This window comes from Sphaerodactylus townsendi, linkage group LG03, assembly GCF_021028975.2.
Source record: "Sphaerodactylus townsendi isolate TG3544 linkage group LG03, MPM_Stown_v2.3, whole genome shotgun sequence".
Lineage (NCBI taxonomy): Eukaryota > Metazoa > Chordata > Lepidosauria > Squamata > Sphaerodactylidae > Sphaerodactylus > Sphaerodactylus townsendi.
In genome coordinates, this window is record NC_059427.1 from 15,939,192 (window position 1) to 15,960,877 (window position 21,686).

The window sequence follows — 21,686 nt, forward strand, 5'->3', positions numbered from 1 at the left end:
CCAAATACTTATCAATTCTATACCAGGTTAACAAATGATCAATATATCAATGAAAATCACAACATAATGACACATAAAGTCTTATGAAACCCTTTCAGACCCAAATACGTTTCAGCCCATTGGCCTTCTTCAGTGGACAAGAATAATGTTACGGAATATTGACATCTGACAAAATGTCACAATATTGACAACAAGTGCCTTATAAATGACGGAGGTAAATATTCAAAAGTTTAGCACCATTTAAACCCAGGTCTTCACTATGGAACCATTGTTTATTCAAAAAGTATGAAATGGTGTGCCAACATTTTCAATCAGGCTCAGTTCTGGTAAAACAGTGTCCTATAGTACCTCAGTCATGTCGAGTTTAAAGTCAGAAGTCGCGATTGTAGGCCCTCAGTCATTTAAAAGGCACTTTTTTGTCAATATTATAACAATTTGTAATACTCCGTAACATTATTTTTGAGCGCTGGGGAAGGCCAATGGGCTGAAACGCATGTGGCTCTAAAAGTGATGTACAAAACAAGTCAGAAAAATAGCATTTCCTCAGACTCTGGGGGACAGGGCAGCAAATACCCTGCATCGTCACCAAAACCATTCCTCCTAGGTCCACAGTTGCCATCATTGTCCCTGGGCCTTGCCAACATATATATATCAATTTCTATCTATCTATCTATCTATCTATCTATCTATCTATCTATCTATCTATCTATCTATCTATCTATCTATCTATCTATCTATCTACCTACCTACCTACCTACCTACCTACCTACCTACCTACCTACCTACCTACCTACCTACCTACCTACCTACCTACCTACCTACCTACCTACCTCAATCTCTCTCTCTCTCTCTCAATATCTATCTATCTATCTATCTATCTATCTATCTATCTATCTATCTATCTATCTATCTATCTATCTATCTCTCTCTCTCTCTCTCTCTCTCTCTCTCTCTCTCTCTCTCTCTCTCTCTCTCTCAATATCTATCTATCTATCTATCTATCTATCTATCTATCTATCTATCTATCTATCTATCTATCTATCTATCTATCTATCTATCTATCTATCTATCTATCTATCTATCTATCTATCTATCTAAATCTCTCTCTCTCTCTCTCTCTCTCTCTCTCTCTATATATATATATATATATATATATATCTGTATATCTGTATGTATGTATGTGTTTATATATCTTTATATATATTTTTATATATAATTTTTTTTATATATACAGGCAAGGCCCAGGGACAGATATATAAAAATTAGGTGGAATGATCCCAAAGCTGCTTTCTGACCGAATACTACCAGGGTAAGACAGGCATTTTAGCCAATTGCTCATTCCCTCCTTCTACTGCATATCTGATCTGGGATAGCGAGCTCCCCAAAAAGATGAACACTACAGCCCACTGGGCTCCTGGGGAATCAGGGACTCTTAGGAATAGTGTGGGAATGAAGCTGAGGCCTGAAATGGGCTATTTCTGTTGTTTTTTTCTATTCCCTGCTGATCCTGGCTCCCTTAACCTCTACTACAGTAGAGTCCATCCTGTGTCCCTTGCATCCCCCCACCGCCCCGCAGTCTCATTACCTCTTCAAACAAGTACTGTGGGATTTGAGTGGTCTTGCCGGAGCCTGTCTCCCCCTCGATGATGAGCACCTGATGTTCGGCAATGGCAGCCAGCAGGTCTTCACGATAGGGGAAGATGGGCAGACTGTGGCGCACCTCTTGGATAGACAGCTTCCGGAGCTCAGCCTCGGATAGCTCCGGCTTCTCTTCCTGGGAATAATGGAAACAGAGACTTATAAGCGAAGAGTTTATGCAGATGACCTTGTCCTTATTCCGGAAGACCCTTTAGACTCAGTTGACACAGTCAAAGATATAGTACATACATTTGAGAGTATACCTGGACTGAAAATAAATCTAGTTAATAAAATAAATTAATTAAGATACCATAGAGGCTAATAATAGTCATCAATTGGCAAATTAATTGAGATTTCAAGCGGCATCTAATGTAGAATATCTTGGTGTAAATATATCACCTTCAAAGCTTTCATTATTTAAAAACAATTAAATCAAAATAATAGTTAAAAAGTGGAACACTATCAAACAAAACTTTAAAAGATGGGGGAAAACTGGATTTATCTTTTATCGGTGAGATATCTGCAATCAAAATAATACATCCGCTGTTTGCTTAGCATCAGATACAAAGCACCTGCTCAAGGAAACCTCTAGGGATAATGAAGGGTGGGGCATCTTAAGATATAAGGTAATGTGTTGGAGGGCCTGAGTGCTTGGGAAACGCTCGAGTACGGGGGCACACCGCTGGAAAAGGGTCTCTCACACTCCCCCGACTGACCTCTCCTTCCAAAGTGTGGATTCAGAGAAACCGCTGAGGTTGCAAGACCTCCTGGCTCCAATGTGTACGTGCAATTTTGCCAAATCCCCTGCCCAAATCCCCCAGCGCCCTTTTGCCCTGTTCACTGTCTTGTATCCAGGTGCTGCAAACCCCTGCCTGCCTGCCTTGTTTGTTTTTCCTCTTGTAAACTGTCAATAAAAGGGCTTGGGGAGAAACAGGACAGCAGAGTTGCCCCCTGCATCTCTCACTGGCCGAAACGACATGCTGTCTCCGTTGCTGTAAGACAACAGTAATGGTGCTTCTAAAAGAGTTTCTTCATCTTTGTGCTGTTTCTACACGCCAGACTCCAGATTCAGCTGCTCTGAGCTTAATAAACCTGAGCTAGAGAACCACCACTGAATTACCAACATCCTTATCCTTTAACCCCATCCAGAACCTCCCCCGATGAGGTCTAGCAATATGCACGGCTCTGCCTTCAGACACAAAAGAGGACTTAACTCTTTTCTGGCTACTCTCCAAACGGCTGATGAAAAACAAATTATAGTCCTTTCTCTCATCTGCACTTTCTGGCGACACAGAACAGGTAGTCAAGACAAATGGAGCCTCATTTCCCACTAATCAAGCATGTTGTTCCTTGGTGACCCTGATGTGCTTACTGGCAGATTTGGCTTGATCAGCTTGATCTCCCACACACTTTCTCACCTTGCTCTGGCTTGTGCCCCGCATCTGCACAGCATTTACAAACTGGATAATCTCGTCCTCCTCGAGCACGTACTCATAGTCTTTCTGAGGGTGGCGCTGGCTGGAGTCCCGGGCCCCAAAGCGCAAGGCGGCAGCTCCAATGTGATCTTCCTCCCAGCGGCGCTGTTCATCTCGTGGGGCCGAGTGGTCATCCGCCTGAGGCTCCTCATAGCGATCCGGAATCTTCTGCGGGGCAGAAGGAAACAGGAAAAGGCTCAGGCGCGGCATTTCCTACTGTGCGTTGTGCAGCTCTGCTCTTTATGAGATCAGGAAGCTGAAGCTAAAAGCACAATCCCACCAGATCACACAGACACTGAAGTGAGCCCCACTAAGCTCAATGGGCTGTACCTCAGAGCAAAGGTATTGAAGACTACTCTTTTGGACACCACAGAAGGATGGTTTGGAATTCATGGAACTAAGGTTTTTTTTTCCAGAGTGCTGTATTCCCTTGGGCGGGGCCCCCAGAAGAACCCTCAAGCAACTTGACAAGCGTCAAAATCTAGTTGTGCCAAAGAGACGTAAAACCATCCACACAGACTTCCTGTTTGAGTAATCCACTCCCAACAATCTATCACCTGCCTATAACTTCCCTATTGGCCTCCTGTGGGCATGGTGGGGAGGCAGGGAAGTCGCCATCTGAGCTTCTTTTATTGGTTTTATGTATTTTGAACTGTTTTTATTATTGTTTTACTGTTTTACTGTTCGCCGCCTTGAGCCCTATTGGGGAGGGTGGGATATAAATAGGAAAAAAAACACAACCACCCAGGGAATGGTCATGCAAATTACTTGGGGAGGTGAGCAAATAAGAACTGGTTGGAACCCAGTGGCTGGGGTTGGCAGAGGTTATGGCATCCCAGAAGTGACTCCCAAGTTCCCCCCTCATATATTTTCTTCCTAGATAAGTGGGTGAGTGGTTGCCACTCTCTTCCACAGGAAAAAGCAAAACTCTTGAAAACGATACTATAATGGAAATAAAAGTCTGCATCCTATCCTCATGCTGGGTGGCCTGGCCCTGAGAGAAGCAGCTCCCAAAAGAGATTTGGTGCACCCTCTTGAAATAAGCATATTTGGTATAGTGTGGAATGGTGGTTAATAGCATCAGACTAGGATCTGGAAGACAGAGATAAATTTTTCTCTCTTTCTCACAATACTAGAACCAGGGGGCATTCATTGAAAATGCTGGGGGGGCGGGGGGGGGGAGAATTAGGACTAATAAAAGGAAACACTTCTTCACACAACGTGTGGTTGGTGTTTGGAATATGCTGCCACAGGAGGTGGTGATGGCCACTAACCTGGATAGCTTTAAAAAGGGCTTGGACAGATTTATGGAGGAGAAGTCGATCTATAGCTACCAATCTTGATCCTCCTTGATCTCAGATTGCAAATGCCTTAGCAGACCAGGTGCTCGGGAGCAGCAGCAGCAGCAGCAGAAGGCCATTGCTTTCACCTCCTGCATGTGAGCTCCCAAAGGCACCTGGTGGGCCACTGCGAGTAGCAGAGCGCTGGACTAGATGGACTCTGGTCTAATCCACCTGGCTAGTTCTTCTGTTCTTATGAAGGTCAAATCCCCAATCATGCCACAGCTTCCTGGATGACCTTGGGCCAGTGATGCTTCCAGCCTCACCGGGTTGTTGTGAGGATAGAATGGAGGAGAGTGATGTACGGCACTTTGGGTCCCCCAGTGGGGAGAAAGGTTGGGTATACATTGGTTAGAGAACTGGACTAGAATCTGGGATTCAACTTTGCAGAATGCCTCCCATATGACCATGGGTTCATAATCATTTGCACATGCCTCGCTTCATCCAACCTGAAGGGCAGGAACCAGGTCTGCTCTTAGTGTATCTCTCCGAGGATAAATGGCTGGGAGAACCAGAGCAGCTCTTTCCAAACTCTGCTAAAGGTCCTTCCCAAGACTGCCTCCAGAGGCCCTCTACCTGCAGCCACCAGAGGATGTTCTCCAGTACTCCAGACACGCACACCCTTCATTAAACCCCTGAATAAGGCTTAGGACTGATCCACACCCAGAATCGTTACCTTGCTGCGACTCTCTTCAGGCATGTAGTAGCGATTGCTCTTCTCCCGTTTCTCCTGCTCGCCGGCCTGCTTGTACTGATTCGCCAAGTCCCGCACTTTGCGCTTGTACTCCAGCTCCTGTTTCTCAGAGGCTGTCAGCTCAAGCTCTGAGAAGAGGTACTCCTCGTCTGCAATCTCTGCCTCCAGGTCCTCGATCTTGTCCTTTTCCCGCTTGGCCAAATATTCTCGGCGAGACTTCTTACGCAGCTCTGGGATCTGCCAGCAGACATGAGGATAAGTCCAACAGCAGATATTGTTTAAAAATTCCAGTCCCAAACTCTAGCTGCCAATAAGCCCCGCTAGGCTTTTTAATATTAGCTACTGAGTAGGGAAAGAATTGCACTTCCTTCCTGTTTCGCAGCTGCTTAGCCTCCCCAGTCAAACTGCCCCGTGCTGAGTAGCTAGATGCAGGCAAAAGTATGTTGATTTATTCACAGTATTTTCATCTCAACTCCTTGCGGGAGTATTTTCCACTCACAACAATAAAATAAAACAACCAAAAAAAAAATCAAAATATAAGAGCAAAAATAACAACTATTAAAAACTACATCAGACTAAAACATAAACTAATGACATAACCTCCTAAAGAAGCACACCATAAATTTCAAAACAGATAAAAGCTACAGGCATAAAATGGGGCAGATAGAAATTCTAGCGAAGGGGAATTCTAAACGGATGGAGACAATCAAAATGTCCTCATGCTGTACTAAAAGATTGTTAAATTTGGTGCTAGAGGCACTTCTGCAGGAAGGGAGTTCCAAAGCCTAGGTGCCACCACAGAGAAGGCCCTGTTTCTCGTGCTCACCCATCTAGCCTCTGAAAGTGGGATGATATAAGGGTGGACCTCTGGTGAGGATCTTAAGCAGTGGGCAGGTTCATTATGGGAGAAGGCGCTTCTTCAGATACCCTTTCCTCAGACCATCTTAGAGCTTTAGAGATGGAGACAGTAACCAGAACTTTTTGTGTTTGGAAGCAAACTGTCACTCCCTATGGATCTTTTAAGACTGGAGAGAGGCAATTCTTGAACCCTCCCCTACACACATAACTTTCCAAATCAATGGAAATATAAAAGTCTTTTGTTTTTTGTGGGTTTTCTAGACAAGCAGTAATTTTATTAAAAAAATTGTAAGTGGATTTCTCTTATACCTCTGGTATGCACACAGAGTAGCATCCAGCGAACAAGACTAAAATCAATCTGTTACTCATCCACAAAAATGCAGGAAAGGGAACTGGTTGGATGATCTGAGACAGGAACAGGGTTGCAGAAGGAATTCTAGAAAGAAATCATTGAACGATCCCAAATTTACACCATATAAACAAAACCGGAGTTCTCACCATGAATTTCCTGTCCTCTTCTGCCATCTTCAGTCGCTTCTGAGCCTCCTCATAGGCCTAAGCTCGGCATGACAGGAGAGCAAAACATATAAGCATTACACCCCCAACCAAAGCAGATTTCCCTCAAACTCCTTATCACCACCCTTGGCATCAGGATTGTTGAGACTGCCCAGGGCTAGTTAGTCCATGCACCATGGAAGTCAATGACTTACAGAATGCTCGTGTTAAAATCTCGCAAGGAAACTAAATAAAGAGCCCCCTCCCTACACTGAATCAGAATCATGAGATGCACGAAAGTCCTGTAAAGTTATTAGGAACCAACATCATTTACAATGCAAAGCTCCTAAATTATTTGCAACCCAAAAAGAACAGCCTGGGGGGAGGGAGGAGAAGAAACTGAGGAGCACGAGCCCTGAAGAATGATCGAACAGAAACAAGACTGTTCGCAGGGTGGCTGTGGCTGTACCTTCTTGTCTGAACGCTCGAGGATGTTGCGAGTCTTTTCCTTGTCCTTGCGTTTGACGCGTTCGGCAAAGGCATCCCGCTCCTCCAGATCCTGCAGCCGCTGTCGCTCACTCCGATCCCATTCGTCCTCTGAATCCTCTTTCACGGGGGACGCTGATGTCTTCCTGCAGAAAACCGAAGGGGTCAGGTTCCTGAGGCTTTGCTGGCCCATCCTCACACCCTGCAAAGAACCCGTACTCACGGCTCTCCATCGCCTTTGCTGCCTTTCCGGTCAGAGTCCCTGTCATCCTCTTCCTCCTCCTTACGGGGCCGCAGGTGCTTGTGCCGCTTCCGCTGCTTCCCCTCAGGGCCGCGTGGGGGCCGCCGACGCTTTGAGTCCTGAGCTCCTGTGGCCTTGCTGGCGTCTTCATCGTCACTGTCCTCCAGCAAGGTGTACGAGCGGTTCTTCTGTTGCAAGGCTAAGGCCTCCTTCTCAGCTGCTCTGGCTCGATGCTCCTGTGGGGCCGGATGGGGAACCTATCCAGAAGTTATGGGAGGGAACAGGTCAGGCAACAGGCAACTCAAGCCTCCTTCACTGCCCCGCAGCTCCCTTGGGCACCTGTCCCCTAAGATCTTAATCTCCAGAGGTCCAGCTCATGCCTGCTTCCTCTTCTCCAACTTCCTCATCTCTAATCTGTGTTCTACCTTAATGCCATCCTTCATCCTACCCTATTCCTATGCAATATTCCTGCTTACCTCACTCTCGTTGTCTTCTGGTGGCAGAAGGTGCCATTATGGCTCAGCTGACTCATGGCGACCTCGTAGGGCTTCCAAGGTAAGAGGCTTTCCTCAAGTTTTTATGGAACACAAACACACTATGCTTGAGGCCATGGGTCCCAAAAGGGCTTGTTTTTAAATACCATGGTTTTAGTTGCCTCAAGCACGTTTCTGGAGAAGAGACACATACATTTTCTCCATAATGAACAAGTACTAATAAACATTCATTTTCTTATGACCGGGATCAACTTCTATGGCAAATGCATTTCCAAGCATGCCCCTGGGAATAAAGGAACACATACTTTGCTATTTTCCTTCTCTTTAAAAAAATATATACAAAGCTATCAATACTCATGGAAACCACCAAGGGCCTTGGGACATATTGATGAATAATCCTGGCAAACCAGGATATCCTTGGTTCAAATTTTATCTCTACCAGCAACTCACTCCTCCAAGATAAGCTACTGTTTTCAAAATCAGCCTTGCCTGTCTCCTCATCCACAATGACAGAATTCCAATAACATGGGTTTAGCTTACCAGATCAGGATATTACAAAGCACTGACATAGTCTTCTCTCTCCCTACACACAAGTGCACAAACCACACACAAATAATCTACTAGCACGTGGAAGACTAACACATTTACTGTGGCAGAAGCTCTCATGATCCAAAACCCACTCCATCATGTTCATCTGGCAGGAGGTTCAGCCTCCTAGCACACTGGCGCATTACATTATTTTGGAAAGCACAGATGAAAAGGAGCCACAATACAAAGCATAAAGGATCAAAACAGAGGGCCTGGAGAGTGTTTCAAAATTGTGATAAATCAGGAGGCTAGGATCAATTTCAATAGACTTCACCAAGCTGAAAGGAGGGGACTACTTCCTGTACTGAGGGCATTTTCGCACAAGCAGAATAATGCAATTTCAATTCACTTTCAAAATTGTTTGCAAGCGGATTTTGCTATTTCGCACAGTAAAATCCAGCTGCAAAGGGAATTGAAAGTGGATCAAAAGTGCATGATTCCGCATGTGTAAAAGTGCCCTGAGCTGATAACCCCAACAGTGCAAATCCACACAAGGATGTTTACCCAGGGCTGGCCAACCATTTGTGCTTTGTATGGACACGTGTGCACGCTCATGCAAATAGGCAACATATGTAAAGTGCCTTGAACGCTCAGAAAGGACATCACTGTGTACATTTTACACACCCGTAATGATATCAGAATGTCACATACGTCCTTTCTGACCATTCAAAGCACTTTGTGTACACACACACACACACACTAAACTCTATGTATTCGTGTACAAGCATACAAATACATACAGTATGAGCTTTCCACATTCAGCCCCCTCCACTAACATTCTGTAAGGGACCCTCACCTTAAACGCCCCCCCCCCCTTCTACGTAACCACGCCCACCGGCCAAGCCGCCTCACCCGCTCCCAGAGCTGCTGAGCGAAGGCTCGCGCGGGAGGATCCGACACGCGAAGGGTCTCCGTCTCCTCCAGGCGCGCGAGCAAGTCGTCCGCCGTGCGGCTGCGTCGGGCCAGGCCCACCAAAAAGGCCACCACGTGACGCTCGCTGAGCCCCAGCAGGGCATGCAGCTGCCCAGACACCCACCGCTCCAGTTCGCCCGCCATGGTCGAGACCCAACGATTTTCTTCCGGTCGCTGCAGCAGCATTTCCTGATTGGCGTTCCGTTAACCAATCAAAGCTCTCAGAAGGAAACAACTTCCTGTGTTGGAGAATGACCATAGAGGACAAGGACGTGCTTGAGATTTTTCCCTCATGGGAGAGCTATCGGCTTACCATAGAGAATTGAAAGGCTAGAGTGGCACGTAGCTTGAGTTTCCGGCGCTCAAGGAAAAAGCTCGGCGACTGTTTTCTATGGACGCGTTAGGCTGTGGGATGGGGAGATGGAAGTAGAGTGGCTGAGAGGGCTAGATAGAAGGTCGGAAGATGCCTGACATCCTTTATCCTTTTGGAGTTTTAGCTCTTCCATAGAGCAGTTTAATAACCTGTCACCATTCAGTGGAATCGCCCAACAGAGGCACATTCTACACGGGCCAAGAAACATGGGTGTAAGACGCTACACAACATGTTTGGGGCGGAGGGACTGCACAGCTCCCACTCCCCAAATGAGTCCACCCCGTTTTATTTGCCCCAACCCGGGTTTTTTTGAAAACCGCTAAACAAGCAATCTTTTTGAAGAATCTCAGGTTGGAGCCATTGAGTGAAAAGCCAATCAGGAGGTGCTTTATTTCCCTCCCACCCCATCCTCCATGGTCAGGGAGAAGCTGTCAGCCATTGCGGTGCAGCAGGTCATATCATGGGACATCGGTATGACTGGGGGTTCTTTTCAGCCAGCCTGTGAAGCTAAACGTGTGTTGCAGAATTCTGTGACCTCCAACCGCTGCCTCCACGGAACGCACTGGAACTGGAAAACGGGTTTCTTTATCACAACTGCAACCCGTTATATGTTTGCTATGCAGAAGGGGCCAGAGTCGCAGTTCTTGCCTAAGTACAGAAATATGTATTTTCTTTGCTTGCTGTTGGTGGTACTAAAATGCTGTTGGTAGTGCTAAATGGTGGTTCAAGATGAAGCCACGCAGCCTGAGCAGCTACATATTTCTGCATATTTACTGGGAAGTACCAAATTTTATTTGGCGGGCTTACTCTGAAATAAGTTTGACCGTAGCCTTACAGCATTGTCTTGTGCATTGTCCAGAACTGGAGCATTTGTATACTGTCTTATGTATTTGGTGTGTGTTTGGATTTTGCTTTGGGTGGATGTTGTTACCTTCAACCCAGGCCTGTCAAGTCTTTTTTCTTTAGGGGTTTATAATTCGTCGGCCTTCCCAGAAAGTTTACAGCGGATTACTGTTCCTCCTTAATGCATAAGAAAAAGTCTATACAGGAAGTTTCCACAATTAAGCCAGTTCACTTTAGAAAGCAAGATGCTCTCTTTACCTGGGTGCATTCACTGAAATGGCCACATCCCTATGGATATGTTTCCTCCCTTAGTGTAAAGAAATTTTTAAAAAAGCATTTCCCCCCAGCATTGCATCTCTGTGGTGGGAAAAACTTGCTAGTTCTAGCCATTGTGTAGCCATCAAAAATAAAGGTAGCAAACCCAACAGTGCAGCTGTAAAATGAACTAATCAGAGCCCCCCTGCTGTTTTCCTTACAAGTGCCTGTGCTTTTAACAGTTATTGATATGGTCCTTTTTCCAAGCTGTTTCTTGGATGGAATAGTATGTGGCTATTCAAGGGACAGGAACCTATCAAGAAAGTATTTGGTAATCATTGGCCCATTACGCATAGAATGCTTACCTTGGAGCTCTTAACAGTGCAGTGGGCTTGTAGTGGGATTTCCTTGCATTCTGTTTACACACAAGGGGGCACTCCTTGCTGTGCAGCTTTTCTGCTGAGAACTCTCAGCCTGCTTTCCCTGGTTCTCATAACTCTGCCCATCAAGTCATTCTTGAAGGCACAGGTCTCATCACACCCAGCAGTCTCAAGATTGCTGGCTTTGTAGAAGCCATTTAAGTTATATCGACATCAAATTATATTGTAGTCCATTCCAAAAATAATCTCCCTCCTAAATGAAAGAGGCAAAGCAATTCCCTTGACCTCATGCTGCTGAAGAAGGGGACCATGGGGTAGAACTGATATTTTCTCCCCATCCCCTGCACACACACACAGTCTTTCCTCACAGGGAAGGGGCTCCTATCCTCTATTTATCTTGGTTGCCCACTACTGTAATTTTTCCAACTCTGCAGTGTCCTTTTTGAAATATGGTGACCAAAACTGCCCATAGTATTCCAAATGAGGCCACACCATAGATACATAAAGGGATGTTATATTGTCTGTTTTATTTTCAGTTCCTTTCCTAATAATCTCCAACATTTGAGTTTGCACTTCTCGGTCCCGCAGCACACTAGATCGACACTTTCATTAAGCTGTTATGACTCCCAAGATTTTTTTCCTTCTCAATCTCAGAAAGTTCAGACTCATTAGCCCATATTTGGATTTTTTTTGTTCTAGTATGTATCACCTTATTACACTTACCAACATTAAACTTCATTTGCTTCATCTTTGCCTGTTCACCCTGTTTGTGGAGGTCTTCCTGGAGCTCTTCGTATCCTGAATAATTTGGAGCCCCGTCCAAAGGTGGGGAAGGACTTTTGGGAGCGGCGCACCCTCAAGTCAGCATGTTTGCCCTCCCTGGGACACTTACCCTGACTGAGAGGCGAAACCACCGGTGTGCTGGCCTCCCCTGCTGCTGGGACACAGAATGCAGCGGTGGCAGTGGCCAGAGGAGGATCTGACATTAGTTGGCTTCCTCCCAGACATTTGCCAGGTTACACCGGTTGGCAGGAAATTCGGACTTATGCGACCCATGTAGCCCCTTAGAGGCTTCTTGGCAGTGGGAGGGCTGTTTTGTTTGCAAGCCTCCCGGCACAGCCGGGAAGCCTCTCTGGGAGCAGCAGGGCAGCGCGGTTGTGGCACCATGGCCGCCCATCTCACCACTTGGAAGGGGGTTCCATCAACTGCAAATTTGGCTGCTACAAATGTGCCCCTAGGTTCATTTAATTTATGAACAAATTGAATAGTACTGGTCCCACTACCAATCTTTGCAGGACCCCTCTGCTTACTAGTCTTCATTGTGAGAACTGTTTTTATCCCTACTCTTTGTTTCCTGTCATTCTGCCAATTTTAATCCAGAAGAGAACCCATCCTCTTATCCCATGACTGCTAAGTTTACTGAGGAGTCTTTGGTGAAGTACTTTGTCAAAAGACTTTTGAAAGTCTAAATATATAATGTCTACCCGGTCATTGTTGTCTGCATCCTTATTCACTTTCTCAAATAACTCCCAAAAGTTGGTGAGGCAGGACTTCCCTTTGCAGAAGCCATGCTGATTTTCCCTCAGCAGGCTTTGTTCCTCTTTTCTGCCTAATAATTCTATCTTTGATCACAGTTTCTACTAATTTGCCTGTAACTGGCCTGTAATTTCCTAGTTCCTTTCTGCACCCTTAAAAATGGTGTTACGTGTGTTACTCTCCAGTCTTCTAGTACAGCAGCTGAATTTAGTGATAGGTTACATATATTAGTTAGTAGATCTCACATTTGAGTTCCCTAAGAACTCTGGGTGTGCATGCTCTCTAGCACACCCAGGACTTGGAAACTTAGTGGTTTTTAATTTCCCCAGTAGAGCTGGGACTTCATGACTGGTCACCACAATTTGACACAGCTCTTCAGATCATCTTCCTGAAAATGGTGACTGTGGCATGGATACACACCCCACACTTTTTGCAGTGAACACAGAAACAGAAAATCCGCCGACCTCCTCTGCCATCTCTCCATCCTCCTTTAACAATCGTCCCTTTGTTGCTTGGTTATCCCAAGACCCAGCTGCTTCTCTAGTTGGTTTCCTGCTCCAGATACACTGAAAGAAATGTTTAGTGTTTGTTTCAGCAACCTGCTTTTCAAATTCATCTTTTTGCATGCCTAATTATTTCTTTTGCCAATTACCGTATATACTCGTGTATAAGTCGACCCGCATATAAGTCGAGGCACCTAATTTTACCACAAAAAACTGGGAAAACTTATTGACTCGCGTATAAGTCGAGGGTGGGAAATGCAGCATCAATTGAGGCATCAGTAGGTTAAATGTTTTTGAATATTTATTTCAAAGAAAAACAGTAAACTGGCTCTGTAAGTGGAAAAGGGGGTCAACAAGAACAGTATGGTATCAACAATAACTTTAAAAGTACAAAAACCTTAGCTCAACCAGCAACCAAGCTAAAACACAAGAGTTAAAATCCTTCAAAACTGGATTCCTCATCATCAACTGTATGTCCAAATGTAACCCAACTTAGATTTTAAGAGGGATATTATCAGAAATGAAAAATCTACTATTAGCTTCCATTGTAAACAATGGGGGATGGGGCATCCTCTTTGGGGGTCAATAACTTTGGATCCCCTGACCCAAACTTCACCAAACCTGGCTGGTATCATAAAGAGACTCTCCTGATGATACCAGCCAGGTTTGGTGAAGTTTGGGTCAGAGGGTCCAAAGTTATGGACCCTCAAAAGGGTAGCCCCATCTACTAATAGCTCCCATTGAAAACAATGGGGAATGGGGGCACCTCCTTTGGGGGTCCATAACTTTGGACCCCCTGAACCAAACTTTACCAAACTTGGCTGGTATCATCAGGAGAGTCTTCTGAGGGTACCCTGAAATTTTGGTGCTGCTAGCCTAACAACTGCGCCCCCTGCTGGCCGGCAAAGTAAAAACACACACAAAAATTTAATGACCCGCATATAAGTCAAGAGGAGCTTTTTCAGCATTAAAAATGTGCTGAAAAATTCGACTTATACATGAGTATATACGGTAATAAAGACAAGATCACTTCCGAGGCATACCAAAGTCCATGCATTTAGTTTCTAACTGTAAATACAGATGCCTCCAGGAGTTGGGCAGGCACAGGCAACATGGTTAAGGGAAGCACCTTCTGCGTTTTTTCCACCCTAACGGCACCTGAAATCCAAAGGTACATTGCCTGTGTCCATGGAAGTTTGTTTGACTATCGTGACTGACAGATGACAGCAGACAGGATGAATCCACGTGCAACATCGTTTGGATTTATTGTTATTAATAGTAATAATAATACATATAAAAACACTGATGAAAATGGCTGGACACAGCTGCTTCAGCCCTCGCCTCACATGCACTGATCTGGGCAAAGCTCTGTTCTGTTCCTGTAAAAGGAAGAGATGTTTGCCATGCCCAGTAATTCACTCTCTGACTTGTTCATGGGCTCTAGGTACGGCTGTTCCCGCAGTGCAAAAAAAAAAAAAGGGGGGGGGGAGATAATAAAAACTGTGCACAGGTAACAAGATAAATTAGCCAGGAAGGGAGAGGGAAGAAACACACTGTTTTCCTTGTTCCTTCCCCCCCTGTGCTTCCTTCATCCACTCATTCATGCTTCTGCTTGTTCAGCTCACACTCGTTCCCTACAGTTTGACTAACCAATGGCGTTCCTACAGTCACAACAACTCTCTTCTGTCATCCATCCATCACTCCTCTGTGCTCTCAGTCCACATCCTCTCTAACCGATGGGTCACACCCTTTCTCCACAAGCCACTGAACACAAGTTTTCCACAAGACACATATGATTCATATGTGGGGGATTCCAAGATAGGCGTTTTAAGAAATACTGCCATTCTGATCTGGACGTTTCCAGCATGGTTCTATGTTTACAGCAGGATTCGGAGAGTCATGCACAGACTATGACAGGTGGCATGGAGGGTGGTTGACAGTGCCCTCATTTCAACAGAGGGATCAGGCGAGGATGCTTGAAAAAACGGAGTAAAACTTTCCAGCGAAAGCACTGCATGGTCTGGTTGGGAATGTAAGAATCATTAAAAGGTTTTGTTTCCCTTTGCACCATTTGTTTCCTTGCCTGGTTATAATAATGCCAAGCTGGTTATTGCCCTCAGTTGCGAGGGGGAAAAATTGCCCTATTTGATTATACACCTCCAAGACAATATTGTTGTCCTATGGCTGGACTTTAGTCATCAGCACCGAGGAGTCTGAGCTGTCCCTTAAGAACAAGCCAGCTGGATCAGACCAGAGTCCATGTAGTCCAGCTCTCTGCTACTCGCAGTGGCCCACCAGGTGCCTTTGGGAGCTCACATGCAGGAGGTGAAAGCAATGGCCTTCTGCTGCTGCTGCTCCTGAGCACCTGTCTTGTCCAAGAGTCCTCAAAGTCCTGAATGTCAGTCTTTTGAACTGTTGTGACTACTGTGCATTGTGACATTTTTGAAAACCTTTCCTAAATTAGCCTTTCTCTCCATTGATTTAAAATGCCATGATGTGAAGAATGATAAACACTCATTTATCCACAGTCCATTTTCTACAATGCAACCTGCCTCTGCTCATTTGTTCAACTCCGCCTTCTCTTCCATGTCCACTTACCCAATCCTCCTGAATCCTTTGACAGGAAGTGGGTTGGGCAAAGACAGGAAGCCACATTTTTCCGCTCTACTTTGTTGCTTATCATCTCCATAAACAAGTGCCTTTGTTTTCCTGTTTCTAAGCACGAGTCCACCTTTGCCCAGTCGTGTGACTTAATACCAGCTGTACTTGTTTTAACAACACGGACAGCCATTTGGAATTGCCTTCCTTCATAATGGCTTACTAAAAAGGCTATTAGAAATACCCCTCCTTGGTAGAAATCCTTATACAATACTGATAGGTTGTTGGCCACCAAAATTGCGCCCCCCCCCCCAAAGCTAGTTCCTCTACCCACCCCCAACTCCCTCCCCACAACATGGCAGCGATTAGAAAATTTAAAAATAATGAGTCGTAAAGGATAAACCTCAGAGATTTTACAAAAATGTGGATCTCGGAATTAGAAACATCCCTCAGCCCACTGTGGGCTGTATTTGGGCAAGGAGAAATTAGCCCTTGGCTCAGGATTTGCTGCAATACTGGAGGCAAGCAGGCATGAGGTTTGGTGCTCCACCTTGCTGGCTGCTTTAACGTCTTCACTTCGAAGCTGCTTTTGCAAAACAAGATTTTCTTTGCGTCAAACTCGCATGGATGCAGTCTGGGTTGTCCCTCATCTTTTTGCTGTTTAGATTTAGGATGGGGTTTCTGAGGTTCTGTTCTCAGTGCCAGAATATTGATGAAAGAGTTTTTCAAGCTTTCTCCCATTCCAAAGAAAGAACCGCACGAGCCTTAGGAAAATGGACAAAATGGCCCAGTCTGGTATGGTCCCAGCTTCTTTCCTTGGTGTGGCAATCACTGGAAGACTAGAAGAAATAAAGTCCCACCGAGAGACTTTGAAGGGTGACACGAATCCTTAGATGTCCTCCATCTTTCCCCGGCGATGGAGAAGGATGAGTTGGGTTACCGCCGACAAGACTCATCTGGGAAAAGAAGAGAGAAGAAATAAGGATTTCTAAGAGTCCACGCAGTTCTCCAGATCAGCCTCTAGGTGGAGCTCCAATATTGGCGTCATCCTAAAATTTTCCAAGCATATTGAATTCAGCGGGTTCAGAAGGGGGGTACTTCTGAGGTTGGCATCACAAGGACCTTCTTGTTAAAAAAAAAAAGGAAACGACTACCTGTCTTCATTTCTAGCACTTCCAGACATAGCTTTGCTTCTGCTTTACAGGGATGATTCCAGTGCGCCCCACCCCCCTCAAATGCAGTTTGCTGGCATCTGCATTCCAATTAGTTTTCACAATTTTATAACCAGGGTTGTTTTTAATGCCTCAACCATGTACACCGACCCATATAGAACATTAATTCCAAAGGGGCACCCATGTTAATTGGTTATAGCAAAAATAAACAGGAGTCTAGTGGCACTTTAAGAACTAGCAATATTTTACTCTAACATACACTTTCACGGCCAGGACCCCACTTCTTGAGATGCTATGAGTGGATTTTATGTAAAGCTTATAAAAATGAATAAAATTAAAACCACTCTGAGCCCGTTGGGGAAAAGCTGCCTACAAATTGAACAGAGAAAGGAATACACAGAACAGGATAGAATTAGAAGATCTGAAAAAGTGTTAGGCTTTTTCAGTGTTCCCCCAACCAAAAGCCTATCAAGGAACAAGTTAGCCTACAACTGTTCTCTATCATCTTATCCTACCCCCTGCACTCTTGGAAGGCAGTTACTGTGGTACACAGCCCTGGAAATGTATGTGTTCTACTGGGGGGGTTTGAAACTGTTGGACATGTTTTATCATACTGCCCTTTTTATTGCAATTTTAGACATGATGTCATTATGCCTCCCCAAAATTCCAGGTAGATCAAAGGAGTCATCAATTGCCTTTCTCCTCTTGGACCATGAACTTTGGATCAGGGCTCAAGTGGCCAGATTCTGGCTATCAAGACCTGTTTGGTCTTGTCATGAGTGGGCGTGGGAGGTCTGGTATCTGGGGAACAGGCTGTTTATGTTCAATATGCTTGCTTTCATTTCTTTATTTGTATTGCTTTGGCTCTGCATGCTTGTTATGGAACAACTTTCATGGGAACTTCAGAGTGTGTTGTCTGTGAGGGTGCACAGCTGTACCAGCTAGCGAATAACCGTTGGGTATTGGGAGGAGGGGCTGAGGTAGTTTTGCTGGGGTTTTTGCACCCATTTTCAGATTGGGCAAAGTTCTTGTCTAGAGTGCATCTCTTCTGATTTTCTGCCAAATAAAATCGATTTCATTTCCAACTGAGTCTGATTCATTGAGAAATCTAGAGAACATGACACATACTGCCCTTTCCACACAAAGCAGTCAAAACATTTGTAGAACGTTTCCAGATTGTTTTCAATACTATTGTTTTCTGGGGTTTTGTCTGCATTTTGCCTTTTAAAATGTTCTGCAGATGTAACCCCCATGCTCAGAATGGGTTGACCCAGAAAGGGGTGGAGACTCAAAGCAGCAGAAGGCTGAAGAGATCATGTAGTTTGGAGGAGACAAGGCTACCAGACTCGAACCTTGATTTGTATAAGCCCTTAACATCTTGTTAAGGTAACTGCAACTAGTGGGAAGGTAGTTGTTTATTTTTGCTATGTTGTAAATGTTGGAGTTTATTGTTTCAGGGTTTTTTATGTTTGTAATGGGTGAGAGTTCTCCTGGAAACCTTCATCATGTTGAATCCTGTTCATCAAGCCCTTGGAGTCTTCAGGAGCCAACCCACATGCAAAGAAGAATTGGACTTGGCAGTATCAGTAGACCGTAAATATAAGGACTTCAAAATGCAACCTGAACAGGACCTTGAAGTGTGTTGTTAAATGTTGATGTTATATGTTATATGTTAAGAAAGTAAACCATTTTGTTTTAAAAATTTGTTGTTGCAAACTCATTCCAAGTTCTGCCCCACAGAACCCACACAGACAAAATTTTAAAAAATCACTAAGTTTGCACAGAAAATGTTTGCAACTTTCTGTGTAGAGATATCAGTTGTGACTTTGCCATAAAGGTTACTTTTTAAAAGAAAACATGCATGAATGGAGTTGATTCTTTGAAGATTCAGTCCTTAGAATCTATGCATCATTGATCCCACAACAGAAGATTTTTAAAAATGGGGTAAAGGCAAATTGATCGGCACTTCTGTTTTATAGGCAAGCAATACTGAACATATTACTGCAAATTGATGAAGAAAATGGTGGATGGCCGCGATGGCAGATGAGAAAACACCAGTTGGAAGAAGAAGAAAACGGCAGAAAACTGCAGAGGGTGAGGAAGAGGGGCGTGAATCTGTGATTTTGGATGGGAGAAATAAAATGTTGCATATTTAACTGCGCAACAAGGAAAAACATTTTGAAAACATTTCAGGGAAAAAAATTCTTGTAAAAGGGGTTTCATGTAAAATGTTTTCAGGCTGGAAAAAACCTATAAGTAACTATGGTTGTTTCCCCACTTACCTTGACCCAAGGTTGCTGCGCGCTACTCCCAGCGCGTGTCATTCCTGGCGCGCTCCCGGGCTTCCCCACGATCCCGCACTCTGCGCGGGGTCATCAAAAGGCGCCATTTTGAGGAGCACCAGGAATGACGCGCGCTGAGGGGGCGCGAGAGCGGCAGCGTCAGGGCGGCAGCATTGTCACCACCCCTGTAGTGGGAAGTGCCAGGAGACCCCGCGCTACTTGGGGAGAGTAGCGCGCAGCAGCAGGTAAGTGGGGAAACGACCTATGTTTAGGACTACACAATCTATGAAAAGACCCTCAATTTAGTTTCAGTGTACTGGGTGGGGGTGGGGGGCAGTGTTTTCTGAATGGTCATAACGCTAGACACATAACAGCAAGCACTCACCCACAATGAGGGGCTTGGTCCTCAATAGTCCAGGGAGACCCCGGTGAAGCAGCAGCAGCTCCTCCTCTTCCTCCTCCTCGTCCCCATGGGTAGACACCAAAGGCTCCGACTCCTCAGGGGGCCCAAACTCTTCCAGCAGGGAACCCTCTGATGGGTACTGGAAGGTCCTCTCCAGCTGGTTCTCGCTGAACGAAATCTTCAGCTGCAGGGGAGGAGAGAAGAGGTTAGATCCCCAAAGCCAGGAGCAACTACCCAGCATGCTCTGCTTTCAACCGCCCCATTCCCTTGGCTGCGCAAGATCAGAACGATTTCATGCTAGGATCTTTCCATTTGCATTGGGGTCATTTGGTAACGCATGCTGTATGTGGTCTCCGAGATCATAGTTCCGTGTTTATTCATTCCCCATTTTCTCCCCAATGGGGACTGTGGAGAAATGTCCCGGCCCTTCCTTTTGTTCCCAACCAGGCACCATAGAGCGGGTGGGCAGAAGTTGCAGTGAGCCTGGTAACAACATCAGGGGGAGCCAAAAAAGGGAGGGAAAAAAGGAGGGATAAAACCACCCAGAACCCTGTGGGCGGGGTCTTCTTGTTTTGCTGGGCTCTGGGAAGAGGAAGGCTCTGCCTGGGAGAGAAGGCAGCGGCCATTTCCCCGCAGGCCGTGTGCTAGGTCCAGTGATGGGAGCTTCCTCATAAGCCATACCTACGTAAGCCGAGGACCTACCCTGCTGGGCAACAACTAGTAGGCAGGGTATGTGGTAGCGACAGGGCCAGAGGACTTGTGGTTTGCTGTTCTTTAGTTTGTGTTCCTTGTTGTCTTTGGGGTGCTGTGCCAGAAAATCTCTCTAAATTCTTCTTCTTCTGTTATTAAAGAATTGACTTTGTTACATCTTTACCAGGAGTGGACATTTCTCTGTACTGCGTGTGTCCCCTCTGTTTTGGACCAGCTAGTGCAGGGGTAGGGAACCTGCGGCTCTCCAGATGTTCAGGAACTACAATTCCCATCAGCCCCTACCAGCATGGCCAATTGGCCATGCTGACCGAAACAGTGAGTAGGAATTGTGGATGGTATCTGAGGGAAGAAGGTTCCCTGATTCCTGAGCTTCAGTGAAGGAGAGGAGACTGGGAAGTCCTGGTCCTTTCCTCAGTGGACAATCCAAAAAAAAACTGACCAGGTGGGTGGCAGCTGAAGCCTGGAAATAAGATATAGCCCCTCTCCAGGGAAAGGTTGGCAACTCTGGGAGAGGTCAGAGGGCGAAATAGGGCCTGCAAGCCATAGGCAAGCCTGTTTAGCCACAGGGACATTAAAAAGCTTAAGACATCATTCTTCCCTCCTGTTTTTATCCTGATAACAACCATGGGAGGTAGGACGTCTGTCTGAATAGTGTTGTTAAGTTGCAGCTGACTCATAGCGACCTTTTATGGGGGTTTCAAAGTGAGAGACAAATAGAGGTGCTTTGCCATTGCTTCCTCTGCATGGCCATAGACTACCTTTGGCCATAGACTACCTAGCGCTTGGATGGGTGCGCACTAGGTCCATCCAAGCACTAACCAGGGCTGACCCTGCTTACCTTCCAAGATCTGACAAGATCAGGTTAGCTTGGACCACACAGATCAGTGTATGAGGCAGGATAGATAGAAAGACAATGTGACAAGCCCACAGTCATTCAGCAATCTGGATGACTGAGTAGGTATTTGTACCTGGGGCTCCTAATCTGTGGAAGAGTCCGTGTGGTATAGTGGCTATCAGTGGCGGACTCTATCCTGGAGAACCGGGTTTGTTTCCCCACTCCCTCCACATGCAGCCTGCTGGATGACCTTGGGCCAGTTAGAGTTCTCTCAGAACTCACTCAGCCCACACAGAGGCAGGCAATGGCAAACTATCTCTGAACATTCTCTTGCCTTGAAAAACTTACTGGGGGCGGGGGAGGGGGAGGGTAACTATAAGACAGTTGTGAGTTGACAGCCCACAAACACTGACCTAGTCTGGCCCTCAAACCACTTCACTAGGCTGGGGTAACAAAAATCCCACTTTTGAAAGCTTTTAAAGAGCAAATTTCTAACTACCATGAGCGCATAGATATCTGGAAAAATGATAATGGAAGAGGCGGGAAATAACAGAAAAGAAGTGTACATATTCAT

At 45.5% G+C, this 21,686-nt stretch overlaps 2 protein-coding genes across 7 annotated transcripts in view; both read right to left on the minus strand.

Moving 5' to 3' along the window:
- The window catches only part of DHX16 (DEAH-box helicase 16), a 31,762-nt gene extending 22,382 nt beyond the window's left edge, over positions 1-9,380 (minus strand). For all 5 annotated transcript variants that reach the window (XR_007243919.1, XR_007243921.1, XR_007243920.1 and 2 more), the window contains exons 1-7: positions 9,162-9,380; positions 7,210-7,484; positions 6,970-7,132; positions 6,504-6,560; positions 5,130-5,384; positions 3,057-3,281; positions 1,586-1,774 (exon numbers count right to left, since the gene is read on the minus strand). Coding sequence is in view for 2 of the 5 variants with exons in the window: in XM_048489645.1 (XP_048345602.1) it covers positions 1,586-1,774; positions 3,057-3,281; positions 5,130-5,384; positions 6,504-6,560; positions 6,970-7,132; positions 7,210-7,484; positions 9,162-9,365 (1,368 nt within the window). In the remaining 3 variants the exon portion in view is untranslated. The remainder of the gene's footprint in view (positions 1-1,585; positions 1,775-3,056; positions 3,282-5,129; positions 5,385-6,503; positions 6,561-6,969; positions 7,133-7,209; positions 7,485-9,161) is intronic.
- Positions 9,381-14,351: 4,971 nt separating this feature from the next.
- PPP1R18 (protein phosphatase 1 regulatory subunit 18) overlaps positions 14,352-21,686 on the minus strand; it is a 66,132-nt gene continuing 58,797 nt past the window's right edge. For both annotated transcript variants that reach the window (XM_048489651.1, XM_048489652.1), the window contains 2 exons: positions 19,549-19,750; positions 14,352-16,665 (listed from right to left, as the gene is read on the minus strand). In XM_048489651.1, the coding sequence (XP_048345608.1) occupies positions 16,646-16,665; positions 19,549-19,750 (222 nt within the window). In that variant the 3' untranslated portion in view covers positions 14,352-16,645. The remainder of the gene's footprint in view (positions 16,666-19,548; positions 19,751-21,686) is intronic.